General features: G+C 38.7%; 2 protein-coding genes across 7 annotated transcripts in view; both read left to right on the top strand.

Annotated features, from left to right (window-relative positions):
- Positions 1 to 26770, top strand: part of LOC105225538 (tubulin polyglutamylase TTLL5) — a 274158-nt gene that overhangs the window by 96551 nt on the left and 150837 nt on the right. The window lies entirely within an intron of this gene.
- LOC125776662 (uncharacterized) lies at positions 7071 to 20876 on the top strand. Its single transcript, XM_049450154.1, has 2 exons — positions 7071 to 20392; positions 20451 to 20876. The coding sequence occupies exon 1, from the start codon at positions 11207 to 11209 to the stop codon at positions 12341 to 12343; it is 1137 nt and encodes a 378-aa protein (XP_049306111.1). The 5' UTR covers positions 7071 to 11206; the 3' UTR covers positions 12344 to 20392; positions 20451 to 20876.

Raw genomic sequence — 26770 nt, 5'->3', positions numbered from 1 at the left:
AACCAAACCGGATGCCATTATAATCACGAAGAAAGAAGGGGCGTCGTATGCAGATATTCTGCGGAAAATAAAAAGTGACAGCGGGCTTGAGGAGTTGGGTTCGAACTTAACCTATGTTCGGAAAACACTCAAAGGAGACCTGCTTTTAGAACTGAAAAATGGAAGAGACACGAAAGCTGAATCCTTTCAAAGCGTCTTGGAAGGAGTGGTTGGAGAAATGGCTATTATACAGCCTAAAACCCACAACGTGACCATTGTATGCAAAGACCTAGACGAAATAACAACTCCCGAAGAAATTTGCTCAGCACTGAAAAGGGAGTGTGGAATCCAAAATCTAGAGACAACAAACGTCAAAAGTCTACGAAAAACAAGGAGCGGCACACAAATAGCACTTATATGCATGCGAGCTCAAGACACTAAGGCCGCACTCAAAGTGGGAAAGATAAAGATTGGTTGGTCAATATGTCGCCTTCGGGAATACCCAGGTGTTATAAGTGTTTCCTTTTGGGTCACATGGCTCGTAAATGTTGCAGCCTGACAGACAGATCTTCCCTATGCATGCGTTGCGGATCCTCAGGACACGTAGCAAAGTTGTGCACAAACGTTCCGAGCTGTATGCTCTGCAAAGGGGAGCACTCTGTATTGAGCACGACTTGCCCAAAGTACCTCGAGATGATGAAATCGCTAAGTAAATGAAGATACTACAGCTGAATCTAAACCATTGCGCAGCAGCACAAGATTTGCTAGATCAGATAATCATAGAAGAGAACATTGATGTCGCCATACCAAGTGAACAATACTCCCAGCGTCCGGAAAGCACATGGATTGCAGACAAAGCTGGCAAGGCAGCAATATGGTCCTGTAAAGGGCAACCTTTTAAGACCTGCTCCAGAGAAAAACATAATTGTTTCACATGGACGAATATTCAGGGGATTTATTTTGTAAGTTGCTACGCTCGTCCCAGCGCAACAATTGCAGAATTCGAAGATTTCCTCTTAAGGCTCTCTTTGGAAACCAGAGGCAAAACACCTATTATAATAGCGGGTGATTTTAATGCTTGGTCAAGTGCATGGGGCAGCAGATGTACAAACCACCGCGGGCGGCTAATTCATGAATATCTGAGTCAAACGCACTTAACAATAATGAACACCGGAACTCGAAATACTTACCAAAAAGGCAATAAAGGATCCATAATTGACATTATGTTTGCAAACGATTCGCTGAGCATGCACATTAAGTGGGCAGTTTCCGACATATACACAAACAGTGATCCCATGGCAATTATAGCGCAAATTTCGTACTCCCGAGAGCAGGAGCTTCTAAGCAGAAACCCCTCCCGAAGGCGAAGTTGGAAACAACAAGAGTTCGGCCCAGACCTGTTTTACCTAGTCTGGAGTGCATCAAAGGCATCTGGTGATAGCGCCGCCCACTTGGTATCAGCAGTTCGAAAAGAACTCGTGGCAGCATGCGATGCAACAATGCGTAGAACGTCACATCACCACAAGCGGCGGCCTGTATATTGGTGGAATGATGAAATTTCCATGCTGAGAAAGCTTTGTCACTCAGCTAGACGGCGTCTACAGCGTAACTGGGGCGAAACTAACGAAAATCGCCTTATGAAGGAATTTAAAAGCTACAAGAGGCTCCTGAAGTCGGCAATTACACGAAGCAAAAAATCATGTTTTGAGAAGCTGTGTGAGGAAGCAAACCTTGACCCTTGGGGTACTGCATAAAAAATATGCATGTCCAGATTTAAAAACAAGCAGCAGCAACCTAAATATGCCTCTTTTATGGGAAAGGTCGTCGAAACACTATTCCCGAAACACGACCGGATTTCATATGCCAAGCGACGAAACGAAGCTGCAGAGTCACCCCCGTTAGTCACGGAAGACGAACTATTGGCAATAGCAAGGAAAATCAAAAACACCAAAGCGCCCGGATTGGATGGCATACCAAACAGAGCTCTGAAGGAAGCCATAAGCTTAAAATCCCGAGTTTTCGCTAAAATGTACAACGCTTGTTTAAAGGAAGAGGTATTCCCCGACTCTTGGAAAGTACAACGTTTGGTTCTGCTCCCAAAACCAAAGAAACCACCTGAAGAACCTTCATCGTACCGACCTCTGTGTATGCTCGACACAATGGGTAAAGTGTACGAAAGTATAGTACGAAACCGCTTGGAGTTAGCAATCAGAGAGACAATACGGCTTTATAAAGAAGAGATCCACTATTGACGCACTACGAGAAGTCGTCGATACTGCGAGATGTGCAGTAAGTGGCAAAAGATGGAAAGGCGGCACAAAAAAGTACTGTGCGCTGATCACCCTGGATGTCAAGAACGCGTTCAACTCAGCAAAATGGGCACACATAATTAAAGCCCTGGATGGAATACGGGCCCCTAAATACCTCATAAACATAATAACGAGTTATTTTAAAAACAGAAGGCTGATTTTTGAGACGGACGAAGGCACCAAGAGCTACTCTATCTCGAGTGGTGTACCCCAAGGGTCAGTGCTAGGCCCACTATTATGGAACCTCATGTACGACGGGGTGCTAAAAAGACAGCAACCAACAGACGTGAAACTAATAGCGTATGCGGATAATCTCATGGTGGTAGCAGTGGCCAAACAATTAGCCGACCTAAGAAACAAATGCAATGAGTGCTTAAATGGTCTACGCCATTGGTTCTCATCTGTGGGTCTGGAGCTGGCGGAGCAAAAAACTGAAGTTTTGCTCATAAGCACCAGGAAGGTAGAAGAACAAATAGAGCTCTTCATAGGGGAGTGCGAGATTACTTCACAGCCGCAACTGAAGTATATGGGAGTAATATTAGATTCTAAATTAAAATTTAAAGAACACCTGGAGTATTCATCCAGTAAAGCAAACAAAATTTACAATGCACTATCGAGAATGATGACCAATACAGGCTGTGTGCGTTCCAGCCGGCGATTCTTAATAGCGAAAGCAATGAGTTCCGTAATACTGTATGCGGCACCAGTTTGGATACAGGCAATGAATACAAAATCGTATGCTAAACAAATAATTGCAGTGCATAGGCTTTCTGCAATTCGAGTAATAAGTGCTTTCCGGACTATATCAACCGATGCTGCTGAAGTATTAGCCCGCATGCCGCCCATTGACATCCAGGGAGACGAACTCGAGCGTCTATATCAGCTATCAACGCCTAAAACAGAATCGGTAAGGATCGAGGAGAGAAACAAGAGCGTTAAAATGTGGCAGGAGCGGTGGAATTCCTCATCCAAAGGGCGATGGACTCACCGACTTATACCAGACATCCACTCATGGATAGATAGACGACATGGGGACCTAGACTTTCATATGACCCAAATGCTTAGTGGACATGGATGCTTTAGAAGCTACCTTTTCAGATTCCACAACGACATCAGTCCGAATTGTCCGACATGTGCAGAGTATATAGAAGACTCTGAGCATGTGTTATTTTATTGCCCTCGTTTTTCGAATACAAGGGAAAAGCTAAAAACCACACTGGGTGGTAGTTTTACGGTCGATAATTTAACGACACTCATGTGTCAGTCGACTGATAAATGGAAAGCTGTCAGCGAAGCGTCAGCATCCATAATGACCAAACTGAGATCTTTCCAACAGAATAGGCGTCCGTCAGTCCGCGCAATAGAGGAGACTTAAATGTCTTGTCCCTCCCACGAAGTAATACTTAATCGGTGGTTCTGTGGGAGAGTCTTGAGTTGGGAGTAGGTTAGGTTTAGCGGATTAAAGTTCCGCACTCCGCTTTCGATGCTTCCCCCTACTATAAAAAAAAATATCGGGGTGACTGAAGTATTTTCGCGTAGTACTCCTTTCTGCGTTGGCGGCCTTCGGCCGCGCTCTAAAATAATAACCCTGGTCGAGCGAATACCCGGGGTGACCGATGTACTTTTGCGTAGTACTCCTTTCTGCGTTGACGGCCTTTGGCCGCGTTCTAAAAAAGTAACCCTGGTCGAGCGACTACCCGGGGTGACCGAAGTACTTTCGTGTAGTACATATTGAAACAAAATTTGAGATTTCATACTGTACTGTATACTATCTGTACACTTTTTTTACGTAATATTATTGTATAATACTACGTATACATATGTATATATAATATTATTATATAATATTACTAATACATGTATATAATATTACTTATTTGTTTAATAAATTTAAAAAAGAAAACATCCAAACAAATGAGGTTCAAACGAGTGTAAAATGTAATTTTTAAAATGAAAATTTTTTAAGTAAAAAATCTGGTGAAATAGCTTCTTGAAATGTTCGAATTTTACGAATTTTTGAATTTTAAGGTCGAATATCTAAGCGTTTGCGGACCCTATAACCCTAAATATTTTTTAATCAGGAGGACTTCCTCTTTCCAACGGTACCTTCAAATCGCGGCGCCAAAGAAATCGAAATTGTGCCATTTTTTTGAAGCGCGGCCAAAGGCCGCCAACACAAAAATGGGATATACGCGAAAAAAATTTGACACTCCGGTGTTGGACCGACCAGGGTTATTTTTTTACGTGAAAAACAGTATACACACCGCATTTGGCGGGTATTAAACATGATATTTCGTAAAAATTTTAAGTCAATTGGATAACTACAATCGATGTTATCGATCAAAAAGTGACAGCAGCTTTTGATCATCGGTCGTAAAATGCATTTTGAACAAAGAGCAAATATCAAATTTTGTTTTAAACTTGGGGATAACGTTTATTGAAAAATTTCAAATGATGAAAAAAGTTTATGGTGATCAGTGCCTATCCCGTAGTAATGTGCATGAGTGGCTTAAGCGATTCCAAGAAGGTCGTGAGGACCTCTGTAACGTTCAGAAGTCACTGAAAAAAAGTCGTCTACAGAAGTCAAAAATAAAGACAATACTGATTTGTTTTTATGATTCCGAGGGTATTGTACACCGAGAGTTCGTCCCACCTGGCCAAACGATTAATGCTGTGTTTTAGGTTCTATCTATTATAGATCTATATCTATCTATTATGTTCGACCACAATACCGTGAGGCAGGGTCCTGGCGCCTATTGCACGATAATGCGCCGTGTCATCGGTCGACGCTTGTCACTGATTTTTTGACAAAAAACTCGATATTAACCATTAATCACTCACCCCACTCACCTGATCTGGCACCCTGTGATTTTTACCTGTTTGGAAAACTTCATTTGCCCATGAAAGGACACTGGTTTCAGGACATTTCAGTTATCCAAAAGGCGACGACCGATATTCTCAAGAGCATTCCGAAAAAAGACCTTAATCACTCATTTGAAATGCTAATTGACCGAGATAAACGCTGTATCGAAGCACAAGGAAACTACTCTAAAAACAAAATATAACTTTTGAAAAATATAATTTTTTTGTTGTTTTTTTTTAACAGTCTTGTTTCTTTTGCGACAGACCTTGTATAATGTAAAATAAATGTGTACAAACGAATTACTGAAGTTTCAGTGGATACAAAAGTGCAAAATATAAGTGTAAAACTAATTTTAATTCGCAACACACGTACTGCAAATAGTGGTAATTTTAAACTTTAAATGCAAATATCTCGAAAACTATAATGCCCGGTTTCACAGTCCATACTTAAGTTGTGCCCAAATAATATCTTAGCTAAGCATTGTTGCCGACTGAGTAGTCGTTTGCGTTTCACAGTCAATGATTAGTTTCTATAAAATTTTATTATGATATATGGCAACGTTATGGGCAACATATGTTTTACAAATGTCATCCATAAAAATATGTTTGAAATATTTAAATTGTAACAGACTATACATAAATTTGCGAGGAAAGTTAGATCGAAAATGGATGAAAACAACAGAAGACCCCCGAATTTTAGCGAGTCGGAGCACCTTTTGGAATTGGTGGAAAAGTATAAAGCTGACATCGAATGCAAGCGGACCCACACTTGCCCGAACGCCAAGAAAGACGTCGCTGAAAATTCAAAACAAAAAACATCTGTTACTTACGCAATGCTTAAGTCTCCTTTTTTCAGTACTTAAGCACAACTTAAGTATGAACTGTGAAACACAATTTTCCTGTTTTATCTTAAGCACAACTTAAGTCAGCACTGTGAAACTGGGCATACGTTTGCAGCGGCTATAATTATATACAGTGTGCGACAAAACTAAAGCACGGAATGTACCTTGTCGGTATTTAACTGAATAAAATCATAAAGTAGGCATTACATGATGTTTTATTGATTTGTATTATTAGTTCATGTATTAAACAAGTTAACTTATTAAAATAATATATAAAATTAAATATATGAAGAACTCCAAAAATCTGGTACGACAAAACTAAAGCGCATAACTAAGTATTCACATTAACTGCACATTAATTGTTGGATATGTGTAGTTATTATCTAATTAGAAAAATATTAGTGCCTATTAAGTTGCAGTTCGTTATTCAATACGGTTGGTTATATAGGGTGATTTTTTAAGAGCTTGATAACTTTTTTTAAAAAAAAAACGCATAAAATTTGCAAAATCTCATCGGTTCTTTATTTGAAACGTTAGATTGGTTCATGACATTTACTTTTTGAAGATAATTTCATTTAAATGTTGACCGCGGCTGCGTCTTAGGTGGTCCATTCGGAAAGTCCAATTTTGGGCAACTTTTTCGAGCATTTCGGCCGGAATAGCCCGAATTTCTTCGGAAATGTTGTCTTCCAAAGCTGGAATAGTTGCTGGCTTATTTCTGTAGACTTTAGACTTGACGTAGCCCCACAAAAAATAGTCTAAAGGCGTTAAATCGCATGATCTTGGTGGCCAACTTACGGGTCCATTTCTTGAGATGAATTGTTGTCCGAAGTTTTCCCTCAAAATGGCCATAGAATCGCGAGCTGTGTGGCATGTAGCGCCATCTTGTTGAAACCACATGTCAACCAAGTTCAGTTCTTCCATTTTTGGCAACAAAAAGTTTGTTAGCATCGAACGATAGCGATCGCCATTCACCGTAACGTTGCGTCCAACAGCATCTTTGAAAAAATACGGTCCAATGATTCCACCAGCGTACAAACCACACCAAACAGTGCATTTTTCGGGATGCATGGGCAGTTCTTGAACGGCTTCTGGTTGCTCTTCACCCCAAATGCGGCAATTTTGCTTATTTACGTAGCCATTCAACCAGAAATGAGCCTCATCGCTGAACAAAACACGCGCGCGAAACACATTTCGAACCGAACACTGATTTTGGTAATAAAATTCAATGATTTGCAAGCGTTGCTCGTTAGTAAGTCTATTCATGATGAAATGTCAAAGCATACTGAGCATCTTTCTCTTTGACACCATGTCTGAAATCCCACGTGATCTGTCAAATACTAATGCATGAAAATCCTAACCTCAAAAAAATCACCCGTTATGTTAAAGTGAAAGATCTATCAATGGCTCGAAATAACTATTCTGTTCATTTCAGAAATTTTTTTTTACGATTTTAAGAAAAGAGAATCGGTTATGACTTTTGTAAAAAAAATTTGGGGTAAATTTTAGAATAGATTTCGGGGTTAAAACGGATATGTACGGATAGAGGAGGTCCTCTAAATTAAGAATATATATTTTCTATATATAGTTGCCGCTGATTTATGGTTTTTGAGATATTTGCATTTAAAGTTCAAAATTCAACTATTTAAAATGCGTGTTTTTCCCATTTATAATGAATTTTATCGTTATATTTTTAACTTATCCACTAACACTTCACTAAAACGTTTCTAACCATTTATTTTATATTAAATAGTGCAAAAATAACTTTTATTCAACATTTAACTTTTGTTCACTTATTTTTGTTCGTACAATAACAAAAGGGTTGCATTCTATCTAAAAATCAGTGCTACCTTACGTTCATATTTTACAGAAGAAACTAAAAAATAAAGAAAACAAATAATACTCCAATGACAGGAAATATATAACACATTAGTTTTTGGCATAGAATTTCTTTCTGCATTGGCGGCCTTCGGCCGCGCTTCAAAAAAATAACCCTTGGTCGGGCCAACACCTTTGCGTGCTCAGTTCTTTTGCGTTGAACTCTTCTTTGCCCGATCCAACACCTGGATTTATCAAGATATTGAGAATTCTGAAAGATTTTACATTACTCATCACACGATAATGAATTTAGTTATGACGTCATAACCTTTCTTTTTTCTTATTTTTACTCCATTACAAAATATGGTAACACTAATTTTTGGCTTGTTTACAACCACTTTCTTATTTTATGAATAAATGGATTTTAACTAAAGTTTTAATTAAAGTTACTTTTGCACTATTTAATATATTGAATAGAAACGAATTAGTGTAGTGTTAGTGGATATAATTCATATTCATATTTCATAGAAGAAGCAAAAGAAATAAAGAAAACAAATAATCCCAATGACAGGAAATATATAACACATTCGTTTACCGCATAGAATTCCTTTCTGCATTGGCAGCCAACGCAAAAAGGAGTTCAACGCAAAAGAACTGAGCACGCCCAGGTGTTGGTCGGACCAAGGGTTATTTTTTTGAAGCGCGGCCGAAGACCTATCCATGTTTCCGGATAGGGATCACATCGCCTTACTGGCACCCAGCAGGATATTGGACTTTATCAGTAGGCTGGGGCTAAGTGAGTCCCTGTGAGTTAGGAGAGGGCACAATAGACCTAAGGTCGCGGTGCATTTATCTATGTCTAGTGGATATAAAAGTATAAAATATAAGTGTAAAATCCATTATAAATCGGAGAAACACGCATTTTACTTAGTTGATTTTTTGAACTTTAAATGCAAATATCTCAAAAACCATAAGTCAGCGGCAATTATATGTATATATATTCTTGATCTGGAGTACTTTCTCTATCCGTACGTACCCATTTTAACCCCGAAATCCGGGGATGCTATTCTAAATCGCAAACGATGGACGATTACCAAATGGCAAACTGCACTTTTTTCTGGCGAGTCGAAGTTTAATATCAAAGATTCAGATGGGTTGAAGAGCTCTAGCTGCCGCGAGAAACGCGAGTGACCTTTGCGCAACTTCGTTCTGGATACTGTAGCAGGTTAAACCCCTACTTATCCAGACTACCCAATGTATGTCCTGCATGCAACGAGTCTCCGCATGACACTGGCCACCTCTTTGCATGCCCCACAAACCCCACATCTAACACCCTCTTCCCTCTGGTCCGACACCGTCGAAACAGCACGTTTCCTGGGCCTACCTTTAGATGACGTCGACGACAACACAAATGATCCTTACCACCCAAACGGGGATTAGCGTACCCGTTAAAACAACAACATGGTAGAGACAATGTACTAGTGTGGGGTTGTCTTTGGAATGGAATAGGGCCAATTCATCATATAAACAGTACAATGGACAAATATAAGCATAAACATATTTTTTAGAATATTATGCTGCCGCATTTTGCGGAAGAAATGGCTTTAAAATTTAGTTATCAACAAGACAACGACTAGAAACATTCTGCTATTTGTGCCCCACAAACCCCACATCTAACACCCTCCTCCCTCTGGTCCGACACCGTCGAAACAGCACGTTTCCTGGGCCTACCTTTAGATGACGTCGACGACAACACAAATGATCCTTACCACCCAAACGGGGATTAGTGTACCCGTTAAAACAACAACATGGTAGAGACAATGTACTAGTGTGGGGTTGTCTTTGGAATGGAATAGGGCCAATTCATAATATAAACAGTACAATGGACAAATATAAGCATAAACATATTTTTTAGAATATTATGCTGCCGCATTTTGCGGAAGAAATGGCTTTAAAATGTAGTTATCAACAAGACAACGACTAGAAACATTCTGTTATTTGTGTAAAACAGTGGTTAATTGATAACAGGATTGGGGTTTTGAAGTGACTCGCACAGTCACCAGAACCAATGGGAAATTGTAGATCGAAAAATCAGACGTGAGAATTGTAAAAACAAGGCCGTTTTATACATATGTACAAGTAAAGGTAGCATGGAAAAGCATTTCCTGCAACACATCAAATATATTAATTGAGTCCATGCTTCGCCGATATGCAACTGTATTGAAAAATAAGGGATACGCAACCACATATTGAAAGACATAAATTTTCCAATCATAAAACTATTTCGTGCTTTAGTTTTATCGCACCAGATTTTTGGAGTTTTCCATATATGGAATTTTATATATTTTTTAATAAGTTAATTTGTTTAATTTTTACTAATTCAAAAAGAAGAATGAATGAAATAGTTATACAAATAAAAATAAAATCATTTATAACATACTTTATTTTCTTAATTTAAATACCGTCAAGGTAGATTCCGTGTTTTAGTTTTGTCGCACACTGTATATTCTTAATCTGGACCATTTCCTCTATACAGATGGTATACTAAAATTTCCCCGTAATTCGATTTAATACATTTGTTTTGTATTAAATAGTTCAAAAATCACTTTAAATATTTTTAACCTGTTGAAATCCAATTTATTCATACGTGTAAATTTTAGAATAGCATCCCCCTATGTCGGGGTTAAAATGGGGTTCTAAAGATAAAGGAGGGCCTCCAGATCAAGAAAATCCGTGTATGTAAAGAAAAGTTATTAAACGTACACCATTTATAACTCAACAACTGCTGAACCGTTTCGGCTAAAAATTGGTGGGAAGGTAGCTTAGAACCAGGGTAAGGATCTTTTATCCCTTTATGTTAAAATTCAATACAATTCATAAATACAAAAATTATATTCAAAATCATAAACACAAAGACTCACATAGCCCCAGCATATTGATAAAGTTCAATATTCTGCTGAGTGCTAGTTAGGCGGATGGAGTCATGTGTAGAAGTTCACGCAAGTGAGGAAAGTTCTCTGATCGCCATTCACTTGGGAGTGGCCAGAAACGATTCCTTAACATATGACTCAAGCAGCTCACGACTTCTGGTCTTTGACCAAGTATCCTCTGGGTAGCCTAAGAACATCCGTTTGAAGGCGAGCTAAAGTGAAAAAGCGAAACATCCCCTGCATAGGGTTGTGCGCTGGGTTTGGGACCCGCCACGGCCTTTTATGAGTGCTTGGAGCGCACTTATGAGAGACGCCCCCTCCCCACGATGTCAAAATCGTGCTTGGCGACTTCAACGCCAGAGTGAGCAAAGAAGGCATCTTTGGCACTACGGTCGGTAAATTAAGCCTCCACGAGGAAACATCCCCAAATGGGTTGAGGCTGATCGACTTCGCCAGGGCCCGAAATATGGTTATCTGTAGTACTAGATTCCAGCATAAGAATATACATCAAGCTACCTGGCTGTCTCCGGATCGAAAAACCACCAACCAGATCGATCATGTTGTGATAGACGGAAGACACGTCTCCAGTGTTTTAGATGTGCGTGCGCTCCGAGGTCCTAACATCGACTCGGACCACTATATTGTTGCAGCCAAAATTCGCACCCGCCTCTGTGCAGCAAAAAACGCACGCCAACAAACACAAGGAAGGTTCGACGTTGAGAAGCTGCAATCACAACAGACAGCCGAACGATTTTCTACTCGGCTTGCACTCCTGCTATCTGAGAGCACTCGTCAACAACTCGGTATAAGGGAACTGTGGGGCGGCATTTCAAACTCCTTACGTACAGCTGCTACCGAAACCATTGGTTTTCGGAAAGTGCAAAAGAACAGCTGGTACGACGAGGAGTACCGTGTCGCAGCGGAGAGAAAACAGGCTGCCTACCTCGCAACGTTACGATCGACCACAACTCGTGCGGGATGGGATAGATACCGAGAGTTGAAAGGGGAAGCGAGACGCATTTGCAGACAGAAGAAGAAAGAGGCCGAAATGCGTGAGTACAAACAGCTTGATAAGCTGGCCGACAGGGGTAATGCTCGAAAATTCTACGAAAAAATGCGGCGGCTTACAGAAGGTTTGAAGACCGGAGCATACTCCTGTAGTACCCCCAAAGGTGATCTAGCCACCGATGCCCAGAGCATACTTAGATTATGGAGGGAACACTTCTCCAACCTGCTGAATGGCAGTGAGCACATAACACCAGGAAAAGGCGAACCCGATTCCTCAATCGATGACGATGGAGCAGACGTTCCATTACCCGGCCATGAAGAAGTTCGAATAGCAGTTGCTCGCCTGAAGAACAACAAAGCGGCAGGGGCCGACGGATTGCCGGCCGAGCTATTCAAACACGGCGGCGAAGAACTGATAAGGAGCATGCATCAGCTTCTTTGCAAAATATGGTCGGATGAAAGCATGCCCAACGATTGGAATTTAAGTGTGCTATGTCCAATCTATAAAAAAAGGAGACCCCACAATCTGCGCCAACTACCTTGGGATAAGCCTCCTCAACATCGCGTACAAGGTTCTATCGAGCGTATTGTGTGAAAGATTAAAGCCCACCGTCAACAAACTGATTGGACCTTATCAGTGTGGCTTTAGACCTGGTAAATCAACAACTGACCAGATATTCACCATGCGCCAAATCTTGGAAAAGATCCGTGAAAGGAGAATCGACACTCACCACCTATTCGTCGATTTCAAAGCTGCTTTCGACAGCACGAAAAGGAGCTGCCTTTATGCCGCGATGTCTGAATTTGGTATCCCCGCAAAACTAATACGGCTGTGTAAACTGACGTTGAGCAACACGAAAAGCTCCGTCAGGATCGGGAAGGACCTCTCCGAGCCGTTCGATACCAAACGAGGTTTCAGACAAGGCGACTCCCTATCGTGCGACTTTTTCAATCTGCTGCTGGAGAAAATTATTCGAGCTGCAGAACTTAATCGAGCAGGTACAATCTTTTATAAGAGTGTGAGATATTGATATCATCGGTCTCAACACCCGCGCCGTTAGTTCTGCTTTCTCCAGACTGAACAAGGAAGCAACGCAAATGGGTCTGGCAGTGAACGAGGGCAAGACGAAATATCTCCTGTCATCAAACAAACAGTCGTCGCACTCGCGACTTGGCTCCCACGTCACTGTTGACAGTCATAAGGACCTGGCCTCGCTTGGAATATCCAATTGGCGCCACGTAGCGAAGAGAAGAAACGACTGGCGCGCTGTTGTTGGCTCGGCTATAATCGCGTTAGCGGTGTCTACGCCAGTAAAGAAGAAGAAGTACTGTCAGTCACATTTATGTCAAATTTCCTGTCAAAATATTCATTAGCGTTTGAGATACGTGTCGTTTTGTGAGCTGCTAAAAGTGAGTTTTTCGTTTTTTGCGATGTTGAAATTTGTCCAGCAAAGAATTTGCATTAAATTTTGTTTACGGAATCAATTTTCTGCTGTGGATACGTTGAGGATGGTGCAGAAAGCCTTTGGTGATGAGGCTATGTCTAAAATAAATGTTTACAAGTTGTATAGTGAGTTCCAAGCCGCCCGTGAACGTGTCGAAGACGAAGAGCGTCCAGGGCGACCATCAACCTCAACCGACGAAGCTCACGTTCAACAAATCAAAGATTTGGTGTTGAAAAACCGTCAATTAACAATTAGAGACCTTGCTGATGAAGTTGGCTTATCGAAAGGCTCAGCCAATACCATTTTGGAGGATGTTTTGGGCCTCAGGCGCGTCAAATCTCGACTGGTGCCGAAAACATTGAATTTTTTGGAAAAAGGCGTCGCGTTGAAGTGTGTGAAACGATGCTTTCCGACTACCAGGGTGTCATGAAACGCATTATAACAGGCGATGAGACTTGGATCTATGCTTACGATCCCGAAACAACCGATCAATCGAGCGAATATCGTGCCAAAAGAAAGCCGAGACCAAAAAAATCGCGCCAAAGTCATTCAAAAATCAAGGTCATGTTGACTGTTTTCTTCGATTATCGTGCTGTTGTGCGTTATGAATTCCTTCCATAAGGTCAAACAGTCAACAAGGAATATTATTTGAACGTTATGCGTCGTTTGCATAACGCTATCCGCCTAAAAAGACCGGAATTGTGGAAAGACAATTTTTGGTTTTTACACCACGATAATGCACCATCCCATACTGCCCTCGTAATTCGTAATCATTTTGCCAAAAAATCAACCCATATCGTTCCGCAACCACCGTATTCACCTGATCTGGCGCCGTGCGACTTCTGGCTGTTCACCAAGCTCAAAAGACCTCTCCGGGGACACCGTTTTTATACGATAGAGGAGATTCAAGCCGCAGCGAAGACGGAACTGAGGGCCATCTCGGAAAGTGACTACAACCAGTGTTTCGAAGATTGGAAAATCCGTTGGCATAAGTGCATTGCATCGGGAGGGGATTACTTTGAAGGGGATGAAATTGATTTGGAAGAATAAATAAAGAATTTTCAAAATAAATACGGTGACATTGTATTATTTTTTGGCCAACGCACTTTAATTTCACTGCTTGAACTTTTTCTGTTTTTGTTTTGCAATAGTTGTCTTTCTTTGGGGCTCGAAGGATCAATATTTAAAGTGGCTTTTCATGTTTACATTTCTGTGAATGATATCAAAAAATGTTAAAGCAAGAAGTCAGTCGTTGCTTCGGTGATTTAAAATGCACTAGTGCAGCTATTTAATACAAATATATCTAGCTATATTATATGTAAGTATGTACTTTCCCATCTCGACTTGTAATAATTCAAACGTGTTTAGAGCAATATAAAGGAGCATACTCATTTTCAATATAACGGGATATGCTTGTTATTTGGGTTAATTATAAGCTTTCCAACACATTCAAATTCTTTAAGTAAATGCAATATGGCTAAGTTAGTAAGGAAGGGCTTAGTTTGAGCCGATGAAACATCTTCGGGTGTACACAATACTTTATATTAAAAAATGTTGCAAATCATGCAAAAATAATATTAAAATCATTTTTAAATAAGATATACAGTAGCGGACAAAAAAAAGAGTACACCTTAGAAAATAATAAATCAAATAATCACGATTTTATTTAAAAATGTGGACTTATATAAAAAAAATTCATGAAACTTGGTTTATATAAGTATTCGAAACAAAAATACATAAATAACTTAGTTCAAAATAAACATTTCCATTTTTCATTAGAAGCCGAAATAAAATATTTTCGATATTTCAACTTCTGCTATGATACTTATAAAAAATGTTCCCAAAACTAAACGCGATACAATAAAAACTCAATTTTTTTAATTAGTAATAATATTAGAGACATCAAAATGTCTTGACTTAATATAATATTTCGTGGCGCCCCCTTTGTTCTTTATCACGGTTTTTATTCGTTCGGGCATGTGATCAACTAACGACTGTAAAATTTGTGCCGGTATACCGTTATACCAAATGTCTTCAATTATTTGGTGAAGTTCTAACAAAGTTCTTGGTCTCTTTTTGGTTATCCGCGCTTTCATGATGTGTCAAAGGTTTTCTATGGGGTTTATATCAGGACTGTTCCCAGGCCAGTCCAGTGATAAAACACCCAATTCTGCTGAACATTTTTTTATCTGAAAAAAATTAAAATGTGTATTACCCATGTCGTTGTAAAAATGAAATATTATTAAGGTTATGTAATATAAAAAAATGTAACTTACTGATTTGGCTCGATGGCATGGCGCAGAATCATCCTGAAAAATTATGTTGTCCATATAGGAAAAATGCTCTTCAATTGAAGGGACCAGGTTTTCCTGTCAATCAAGGCCAAATGTCCAACACCATGATAGGAAAAACTCATTGCTGAAACGTTCACCAACTCTGCTGCGAACGTACGACACTCCGTCTGAACCGAAGATGTTAATTTTGGACTTATCTGAAAATATGACTTTTCTCCAATCTTCTTTTGTCCAGGTTTTGTGCAGTTTCGCCCATTGGAGGCGTTTTTGTCGCATTTTTACCGTCAATAGCGGTTTTTAGGCAGGTCGACAGGCAGTAAGTCCGGCTTCTTGGAGGTGCCGTCATACTGTTCACTTACTGATTTCGGTTCCATTTAATTCCTGAATTTCGCTTCTGATGTCTTCAGCTGTTTTAAATCTTTTTCTGAATACTAATCCGCTTAATATGGTGGTCATCCTTGGTAGTAGTCTTCTTCGGGCGTTCGGAACCCGTTTTGCGTTTTAAAAACTTCGTCTTCGTATATTTCTGAAGGAAAGCACCGACAATAATTTTGCTAAAATTTATTTTACCACTAATTTCACGTATACTCAAGTTTTGCGATCGCAAAGCCAAAATTGTGGCTTTATCAACTTCAGTCAGGTTTGGACTTTTTAAACATTTCATTTTATTTGCAACCATGTGTATACTCAGGAATATAAATAAAAGTGATTTATTGTAGCTGAATAATGAACTTGCTAAAATAAATACTTACTTGTATAATAAAGTTTGATTTGTTAACACTACATCGATTTAAAGTCACTACAACTAAGTATCCCGTGTTTTTTGTCCGCTACTGTATGTCATATTAACACAACCTAAGAGGCTAAATTTAATATATTGAGTTGATGGGAATGACGTTGGCAGAGGATCGGCATTTACTATTTTAAGAATATGAGGTTTAGAGCAAGGTCTTAACAAACTCCATTCATGTTCAGCACTAAACTATTGCATTAAAATATCTCACATTTTGATGAACCTAAGCAGTTTAAAGTCAGCTAGAAATCATTATACAGAGTATATTCGGTGTGGGCTTTTTGCATTAAACTTTGGCATTGCTCAGGTACAGAAAGTAGAAAATAGTTATCAAAGTGAAATATAAATCAGCGAAGTGAATAAAATTTTGAAATTTATACTTTTTAACAAACTTTTTTTTATTAAGACCATATTTCAAAGTATCTAATTAAAGTAATTTTTAAACAAAAAAGAAGTTCATTGATTTTATAAAAGCAAACACATAAAATTGCATATAGAAAAAAAGTTTTATTTTTTTAAATGGAGGCGGTTTGGACAAAAAGTATCAAATTTGGCACTTTTTTCAACAGTTTTTCGTTAAAAAAATTAAAGGTACGCCAAAGCGAATGATGTTAAAAATGTTCTCTCCTAATTGGAACTAGACATCTTCAAAACTCCTTTGTGAGTGGAAACCCTATATTCCCCACTCTGTTTCTTTTCTACAAGAAACACAGTGTTACTATCCGATAAAGCAATAAAAAAAAATCTATTCACGAAAATTGGTAGTTGTCGGAACAGAATTGAAACCGATCAAAGAAAGTAGTTGGTGTCATGAATTCAGGGCCCGAATCGCGGCAGTCGTGAGCGAGCAAGTAATCGTATCGAGTGAAATTTCGTGTGCGACGATCCGCACACTCGACACGAAACGAATAGAAATTTTATGAAATAACTTCCCTGGTGTAGCTGTAAATGACATTTTCGAATACATTCAAATACGAAACAAAACAAGTATTTGAATTTGAATTCAATGCAAATCTTATATATAAAAATGAATCGCAAAATGTGTTGGTAAGCGCATAACTCAACAACGCTTAGAACAATTTTGCCAATTCTTTTTTTAAAATGTTCTTTGAGGTTCAAGGAAGGTTTTTACGGCAAGAAAAATTCGAATAATTGACGGAAAACCCTTAAAACCAGCCCTTTTCTTTTTCCCATACAAACGAGTGAATGTTTGTTTATTAGTAACGCTGAGAGAACGACTGAACCAATCTTGATGAAATTTTCAGAGAATGTTCTGGGAGGATCGGGGAAGGTATAGAAATAAAAAAACCTGTATGCTTTTCGTGAGAAAGAGTCGGAAAATTGGACAATTCCAAAAAGTTAATTTTTTCCATACAAATTTTTTTAAATTTTTTTGTTTTGTTTTTCAATTATTTGAATCGTTCAAATTTGTCGTTTGCTTCAAAAATTTTTGAAAATTATTCAGTGAAATTGTTATGTGTGTTGCATACAAAGTGATCAATTACAGATTGAAATTTGCTACGATGTCACGAAGAGGTCCCGCTAATATCGGTCGGCGTTCGTTTTGGCATCAACATACATTAGTAGCCCAAGGCACATGACCGAGTATTCCCAGGATGCGATGACATACGTGCGGTGTTATGGATCGCGGTCAATTAGCAAGCGATCGTCACGATGTCACAGCAAGACTTTTAAAACAACAGCTTCGATGGACTTTATCTTGAAGCAACGTATATATGGTGCTGTTAGATGCTAGATGTACTCTTTTGAGTGGCAAAAGAGAGGTTTGCCGCACGCATACATTCTTCTTTGGATGGTGGATGGTGGTTACACCAGATCATATTGATGAAACCATTTCTGCGGAAATTCGTGATCCAGAGAAAGATCCAGTATTATACGAAGTGGTAGAAACCAATATGGTTCATGGACCTTGCATCCACTACAATCGCTTTTCGGTTTGTATATCTGATAATAAATGCACGAAACACTATCCAAGTGCTTTTCTCTCGGAAACACAAACTCATCGGCATCGTACACCAGATAACAATGCCAGAACATTCAGCATTCAATTTAACCGTGCGATTCTGTAACTTGAGACAGTCTCAAGTCTCTAAATTTGAGATTTTAAGTTAGAGACAATTTTTGAGACTTGAGACGATATTGCTATTCTGTAAGTGACAGTCACAAAATCTATTACATTTCATTATTCAGTGATGTTTTTACACTTGAATGATAATAAATATGTCGATAACAAATATTAAATTTCCTATAACATAGTCAAAAAACATAATTATCAATAAAAATAAAAATATATGTTGACTTTGTTTCATAATATTTACGAAATTTATGTAAAATTGATTTATTTTTCATCTTTTCGTGTTTGAGTTGCTTACAAAATATAAAGAAACGACAATCGATTAATATTTATGATGATCTCTATTCAGTATATTCAAAATGGCAGACAAGAGCTCGTTTTAGTTTTGTGACCTGCTAACTACCAGGTCTCAATGTTTTGAGACTAACGCTAGAGACTGTTTAGTGAATAGTAACTAGTCTCAAATTGAGACTTTGCCTCAAAATGTCTCAAATAGAGACTAGAGACTGGTTACAGAATCCCGCTATAAAAGAGTGTATATCGAAGCTGACAACACATGGATCGTACTATATTCCCATTGTTGTTTAATTCACATTCAAAACTCATATCAATGTTGAGTATTGCAGTTTGGTTAAATCTATATAATGCGTTTGTAAGTACGTCACCAATGGAAGCAATACGATACGGTCGATACGTGAACCGCAATAAAGCGCTTTGTAGAATATTTACTTTTGCAATTCATGAACGTTTTCCGACCGGCGAGAACATTGCCCTATTCGGAAATACCTTGATATTATTATCTGGAATGCATCGTCGAAGAAATAGTTGCGCAGAAAGCAAGGCCAACCAGTGGATGGGCATCCAGATGTGTTATCAACTAATGCATTAGGACGAATTTACACAATCTACCCGAAAAACGACGATTGTTTCTACCTTCGGTTGCTATCGATTAATGAACGCGGTTCAACTTCATTTGAGTCATTGCGTACTGTGAATGTTACGGTGTCTGTGAGTTTTGGAGAAGTATGCCAGGAATTAAAATTGCTGGTAAATGTCAATCACTGGAATGCACATGAAGTTCGCACACTTTTCGCGATAATCATTTCGACGTATCAGCCTTCAAATCCGAACCTATTATGGGATACGAACAAAAATAACATTGCCGAAGACATTTTACATCGTCTTCGCTAAAACTTGGAAATGGGTCAATTCCGGTTGATACTTCCAGTGGTTTGATATCAATTCCATTCGCCGCTTATCAATTCACGAAAGATGAACTCATCACGAATGTGTATCCGAATATTGGCCAAATTATCGTAACTACGATTCCTTAAGTGCACGCGCAATGTTAGCTGCCAAAAATACCGATGTTTTGACTTAAACTGGAAGATTCAAAGCCAAATTCCGGGAGACTTGCGCTCATACAAATCGATCGATCGTTTTGACAATGAAGGCGACGCCATGAATTATCCTTTGGAATTTCTAAATTTTTTGGAGGCTTGGTAGTTTGCCACCGCATCATTTGCGTCTCAAAGCTGGATCTGTCGTTATTATGTTCCGCAATCTGCGCTATCGAATACAAGGGGACAGAATGCTTGATTCTAATAATTCCTTTGAGTTCTAACGATTTGCCATTTCATTTCAAACGTATTCCGTTTCCAGTGAAAATCGGTCAGATATACGTTGCGTACTCACGAGTTGGAAAACCAAAATAAATAAATAAATTACATTGAAATAAAAAAAAAATGAAATGGTAAATTTAACTTTCTTTTCATTTCCAAATACATAATTTCAAGCAGGACAACGGCTGCGGGGTCAGCTAGTATTCAATATATGTTTATACAATATGTGTAATAAATTGTATATAAATTTACTAAATTTAGTTTTTGCATTCAATAAAATGAACCCTAACGTGTTTTTATACAAGTTCATCTGATTCAGATGAAAAATATCACGAAATGGCCATACGATTCAGGATTCGTGATAAAAGTAATTCCATGGATTTACCTGAAGCAGCGTAAGAAAATTATACCGTTTAACTTAGTATAGATCATATTATTTTAAATCATTTACAGATTCAGGAAGTGATTTAGACTGACCAAAGACGCATTTACTTTCATCATATCGGAAATAAAAATTAACGGACATTTATCAACCGCAGTACCATCAATCAGCCGGTGGGCCGGTGGAAAATTTTCACTAAAGATAACATAAGTCGGTATATTCCTGAAAAGGTGGCAAAGTTCGGCAATGTATGTGCAGTGTTGCATACAGTTAAAAAATTCAACATATTGAAAATATTTTGTAAATGAAAACAATAATATAGAAATAGATACGGGAAATGAGACTCAATTAACTAAATTGGTCATAAAATTAGAGATCATATTAGCCAGTATTTTATTATCTAAATGAATTAAACGTTCCAACAACATTTGAATTCATGTTTTGTTCTAATAAATATATTTTCAATAAAAACAGGAACTTGGAATTAACATATCGTATATATTGGTGTTTATTTCTTAATTTTTCTCTTTAAAATTTCAAGCTCATGAGTTTTAATCTGCAACTCTACAGCTTTTTTGCATATCTGCTTGATGTACATCTTCTTTTATTTGCAGCGATCTCTTCTTTTAAGCAATTAGTTTCTCAAGATTTTTACTTCTACTGCAACATCTATCCCCGTAGCATGGAGGAGTTGCTCTTCTGCTACAGTTAAAAGCTTTTCCTCGTACTGACCACCACCAGTCTTTTGTTTCGAGGCTTTTTTGAAAGAAATTTTCTTTTTTATATTGTGCTTTTGGTCAGCAAATACCTATTTTTGTATTTTATTATTATCTTTATCATTCTATTCATCATTTCGTCAAAATTTAGCATCTTTCATCGGTGGCCCGGCAGCGTTAAGTTTTAGCGTCAATGTACCCCATAGCTTATTTAATGCAACTTTGCCTTGCCCACAATTAGGCAAAATATTATTTGCTAAATTCTGATGCTGTAGTATAAAATTACTCATCAAATTTTTTTGGTGCATATTCGTCCTTAAATCATTATTTATAATTATAATACATGTTAAATAAACTCAATAAAAGAAAAATAACTTATATTTCACTTCCGATTAATTTTAACTGTTATATTCAAACTTTTTTTTTTTAATTTGTACTATAACGGTTCTCAAATAGCTAACGAGTGAGATTTCGATTCTTTCGTACAAACGAGAACACGTTATCGAATGAGGAAATTTCAAATTTCGAAAGTGCGCATTCGATAGCGAGTACAACGATCCGAAAACAAAAAAATTTCATAAATTTCGTTCGTTAACGTGTGCCTCGATTCGGGCCCAGATATTGGTTTGATATTCGAAACAGAATTTGTATCAGTTTTGGGTGTCACGAACATCAATTCTATCGGTTTTGCCATCAGAATCAAAGCAAGAAGATAGTCGCTCACTGATTTGAAATGTAAGTTAAGAAATTAAGTAATTTTATTGTTGTGAATTAATTTATAATTATTTCTATAGGGGAAAACACAAATACGTTACCTAGGGCTTTAATAGTTTTGGTCTGATCTGAAAAATTTTTGGCCGTGAAATGGCACATGCCAAGGCTCTATTCTGTAAAGTTTTATTTCGTTATATTAAATGGTGCTTGATTTGTACACTGGAAATTGAAAGAGTCAGATGGAATTTTAAATTGTGTTATATGGGAAGCAGTCGTGATTATACGCTTTCGCCCTTCTTCACACTGTGGGATTAAAATGTCATTAGTGGAATCATGCAGTTCATTCGGAGAACTGTCGATTGGACTTCGCAGTCAATGTTTCATTCACTATCACACATCGACCCAAAAATTCGGGGTTATTACGCTTAAACATTTCCAAACTGTGTTCCATATCAACAACTTGTCATTGTTTTTGGTCGAAAGAGAGTTCGCGAGTTAATTACATAGATAATCCTGCAACGTCCACCACATCTAAACTTAGCTTACCAATTCTTGACGATTGATTTTCCTGGAGCACTGTCCAGAAATTCCTCATCAAGCCAAATTTCGCTACAACTGTAATTTTTCCCTTCAAAAAGCAATATTCAAACAATCGCCTTTTGAAGGTTATGGCTAACTAAAATTCATGGATTTAATTCTAATAACGTCATATACATATGTCACGGACCGGGTACTTGTCATTTGAAGTGTTGCGAGTGTGGAGTCTTGAAAATATTTAAAAAACAAAAACACCGTAACATAAGAAGTACTGCCGTGCTAAGCCTTTTATTTGCTATAAAAAGCAGCAACGAATTTATTTAGTTAAATTCGTACAAGAAAAGGCAAATAGAAGATTTTATTTTAATTTTAAAAACTTAAGTTTTGTACTCAATTATAATTGTTTATAAAAAACAAGGCTGAGGGCGCACAAAAACATTTGCACCAGCAGACATGTTAGCGAAGGTGTGCTTTCCTTTTGAATATAGTTGGTAGAGTACATAGATGCATATATGGATATATGAAAAATAACATACGTGCGATGTCTTTCCTATTGTCCACATTTTACACTTATTCACATTCTTACGTCTTTCGTTACTATTATTGAAATTTCCCTCATTTCCACGCGCTAGAAAGAAATGTTTCCATTAAGTCCGATTAATATAGATTCAGTGCTTTGTTAGACATATAGTATATAGTACATGAGATTTATTAAAGAGCGGGACCAAACCACTTCTGAAAAGTGTATAGACTATAATTACCGCAATACTCTGTACCAAATTCAAGTTTTGTAACTTAGCTTGTGACTTGATTACTATAATTATTTTATTATTTAAATTTGCATACCATTCAATACAAATAAATAAATCCTTTCGTCTCACTTTCTTTCCGATATATGCACTTTAAAACTAAACTGACTGTTTTCATGACTGTTGTTCATAAATAATGGGTTGTCAAAAAAGTCTTGCGGTATTTTTATTGAAATTTTTTTATTGAAATTGAAATGAATTTTTAATGACTCATGCCCTGCTCTTGGCCGATGTTACGGCTGCTACTATGCCGGTCTCTTTCGACCAATTCAGCGATTTTATCGCAATTTTCGATGACAGGCCTTCCGGAGCGTGGCGCATCTTCGACCACCTCTACACCAGAACGAAAACGTTGAAACCATCGTTGTGCGGTGGATATGGAAACTGTATCGGGTATTGTAAACTGCACAAATTTTATTGTCGGCTTGAGGTGCATTTTTGCATTTTCGTAGTAGTACTGTAAAATATGCCGTATTTTCTCTTTATTTTGCTCCATGTTTGCGACGCTATAACTCACAAACGACTTAAAAGAAACGACAATCAATCAAACACGTGTTAGCGCGTGAAATGAGCTTTCCAAAAAGGTATAGCATGACCCGATGCGACGAATAAAACTACACTATAAAACTACGCGCTTTCAGCGCCAACTAGCGAAAATACCGCAAGACTTTTTTGACAACCTATATAAAAGTTTTCATACAAGAACTTTATTTTGATCGGTCAGCTTGTATGTCAGCTATATTCTACAGTGATCCGATCTAAACAATTTCTTCGGAGAATTGCCATTGCCGTAAATAATAATCTGTGCCAATTTTGGTGAAGAAGCACAGACTGTCGAGTGTTACACCTAGAAATCTTAAGGTTATTGACAATCGGATTTTTAACGCCATCGACTGCAGTACTAAAGTCAAGTCTATAGGGTGTTAGGTTTCGTGCAGCGAGGAAACGAGAAAGGTCGTAGAGATAGCCTATACTTTTGAGCACATATAATCAATTCCACTGCCCGACGTCATTATTGTGTATTCAACAGTGTACGAGGTGATAGAAATTCGCTCTGGTGGTTGAGGAAGTTAAACAGCAACGGGGAAAGAACACCACCTCAATTTTTGTTTGTTTTTACCTCGAAACAGTACGGATGATTGTCAACCGCTCAGGTAGTTCATAGTCTACCTCTTCAACTCTAGAGGGAGTGTAGATTTTTCGATGATCTCAAGTAGCGTTCTGATGTTGACTATGTCAAAGGCTTTCGACAAGTCCAATGCTACGAGGATTGTCCTCTCGCAGGGTGCCTTTTGATTGCGGTAATGAACTATCTGGGCGCTTATGTTGTTATTGGTTGTAGCGGTGGTGCTGGTGGTTTGCTAGACTCAGGTGTAGAGTGAAAGTCGGGAGTAGTAAGGCCTCAAGTGTCTTCACTACTAGGGAGAGAGGAGTTATGGGACGATAGGACTCCCCTTTATTGGTCAGCGACAGGTTGAGGACCTTACTGAGAAAGTTTACTCCAGTCGAGACTAGGTGCTTTAGCAACAGCATGTTTATTCCATCAGGGCCAATGGATTCGGAGGATTTTGCTTTATTTTGGGATTTTGCACAGCGGTCGGGTAACACGTCTTTTGGCTATGTCTACGAAGGATTCAGTGTGAATTGCCGGCTAAAATAGCTCGCGCATTTCTTCGGGTCCAAAGAGTCACAGTCATTGAATTGAATTTTAACTCGGTCAGCATGTCTTTTCAGGTTTGACAACGCCTTGACAGTAGTCCAAATCTTACTCACGGCGGTGGAGAGGTTGCAAGACTCCAGGTGCTCTATCCACTTTGGCCGAAAAGGCGTAAGGTATCGCATTTAGCTGAAACAGCTACTTCGGCTATGAAATTGGGTTGTAGTTCCGCGATTCTTCACCAGAGATGAAGAGAGCGAAAGCAGCTCCGATCACCTTGTTGAATTAACGTTCGCCGACGATTACGTATGTAGGAAAGCGTAGTGCGGTAAAGGTGCTCTTGGTAAATCCTGTAAAGCCAACGTAGTTAGCTTTATTAAAGTTAACGAGTCTATGGTTGTCCATAGAAATAAAGTCGGGAGGTTTCTTGGCCGAGATAGTTTTGTGCAGGTGGTCTGATTTGAAATTGGCACAGGTTGCCAGGTTTTACTATTTTCTCTACGAAGTAGCGCACTTATGTTCGGGTGATATCCCGTAGGGCACCATGTCACTGGGGGGATGGCTGTATAAAATATTTCGAGCTCGACATAGCCTTACCGGACAGCTATGCCCTGCCACCGATAAGACGATATTGCACGGTCTTGAAACCTGTACAACTCAGAAGATATGAGCTAGTGCTTCACTTGGTTTCTTGGACCGCAGCTATAAATACGCGTTGACGGCTCATGAATGCAGCTATTTACTCGATCTTACTCTGTAGTCCGTTGTGGTAGAATTCATCTGATCGGAATGGTAGTCATGGCATAGACGGTGGGGTCTTTTGTTGGCCACTCGGGTCAACGGGTCGAGTGTCGGCGCAGAGCGCGAACTATCAAAAGGCTAATGTCGCAGTAGTGCGCTGGCAGTATGGGGCCACGTAACTCGTGGTCGACTTGCGGTGTGTCTTAAGGCCTGAGCAGGTCTAAAGATGACTCCATCCATTGCATGTATTACACCCAACCGAGGGGGAGGTTGGACGGATCATTTTAGCGAAGACGCAGCAGAAAAATCCCTCCGGGCCTGGTTGGACTCAATGCCATCAGGAATCAGAAGGATACGGTGAAACCCTGCTGGAAGGAGTTGCTTCAGTGATGACAAACTTATTCTAAAACGTACCGATCCAAACGGAGTTAGATCTCCAAAAAAAACAACTACTGCAACTACACGCTAAAGTGCTCCGATATCGGCGGTTCTGACAAATGAGCAGCTGCTTGAGGAGAAAAGGTCGTGTGAAAACTTTGAGTTGCAAAGGTACCAAAAACTGAGGGACTAACTAGTTTTCCTATATATACAGTCAAACAGACGGACATGGCTAAATCGACTCAGCTCATCATGCTGATATGTTATATACAGTGCCGCACATAAGTATTGGCACAGCAATCATTTTGTGTTTTTCGGCTATTTTAAAAGCAGACTAATAGGTTTTTTAGTGTAAATATATTTTCCCTTGTTAAATCCATTCATTAACTACCACATACACTAATTTTTTTATAATAATTCATTTTTAATTATACCTTTTAATTCATATTCATAAAAAATAAGCAATTTCTGCGACACAAAAGTATTGGCACACTCAGTAAATTATAAAGAAAAAAAACATTATGCAATTTAATTAATATTTGGTGGGTAGTCCATTTTGTTTGATTACAGCTTCCAGACGCCTTGGCATGGAATGTACTAGCTTTTGGGTTGTTTGCTGGGTTATTTTGTGCCATTCCTCTAACAAAGCCTGCTTCAACTCCATTTTGTTGCAAACTGCCCGCTTTCTCACCCGCCTTTCCAACTCCTCCCACAAATGCTCAATTGCGTTGAGGTCAGGAGATTGTGGTGGATGGGGCAAGACGTGTGCGGTGTTATAAGTTAACCACATTCTTACAATATGGGCCGAATGCTTCGGGTCATTGTCTTGCTGAAATGTG

This window comes from Bactrocera dorsalis, chromosome 2, assembly GCF_023373825.1.
Source record: "Bactrocera dorsalis isolate Fly_Bdor chromosome 2, ASM2337382v1, whole genome shotgun sequence".
NCBI classification, from domain to species: Eukaryota; Metazoa; Arthropoda; class Insecta; order Diptera; family Tephritidae; genus Bactrocera; species Bactrocera dorsalis.
Note: the sequence above shows the minus strand (reverse complement) of the source record. Positions and strands in the feature narration are given on the sequence as shown.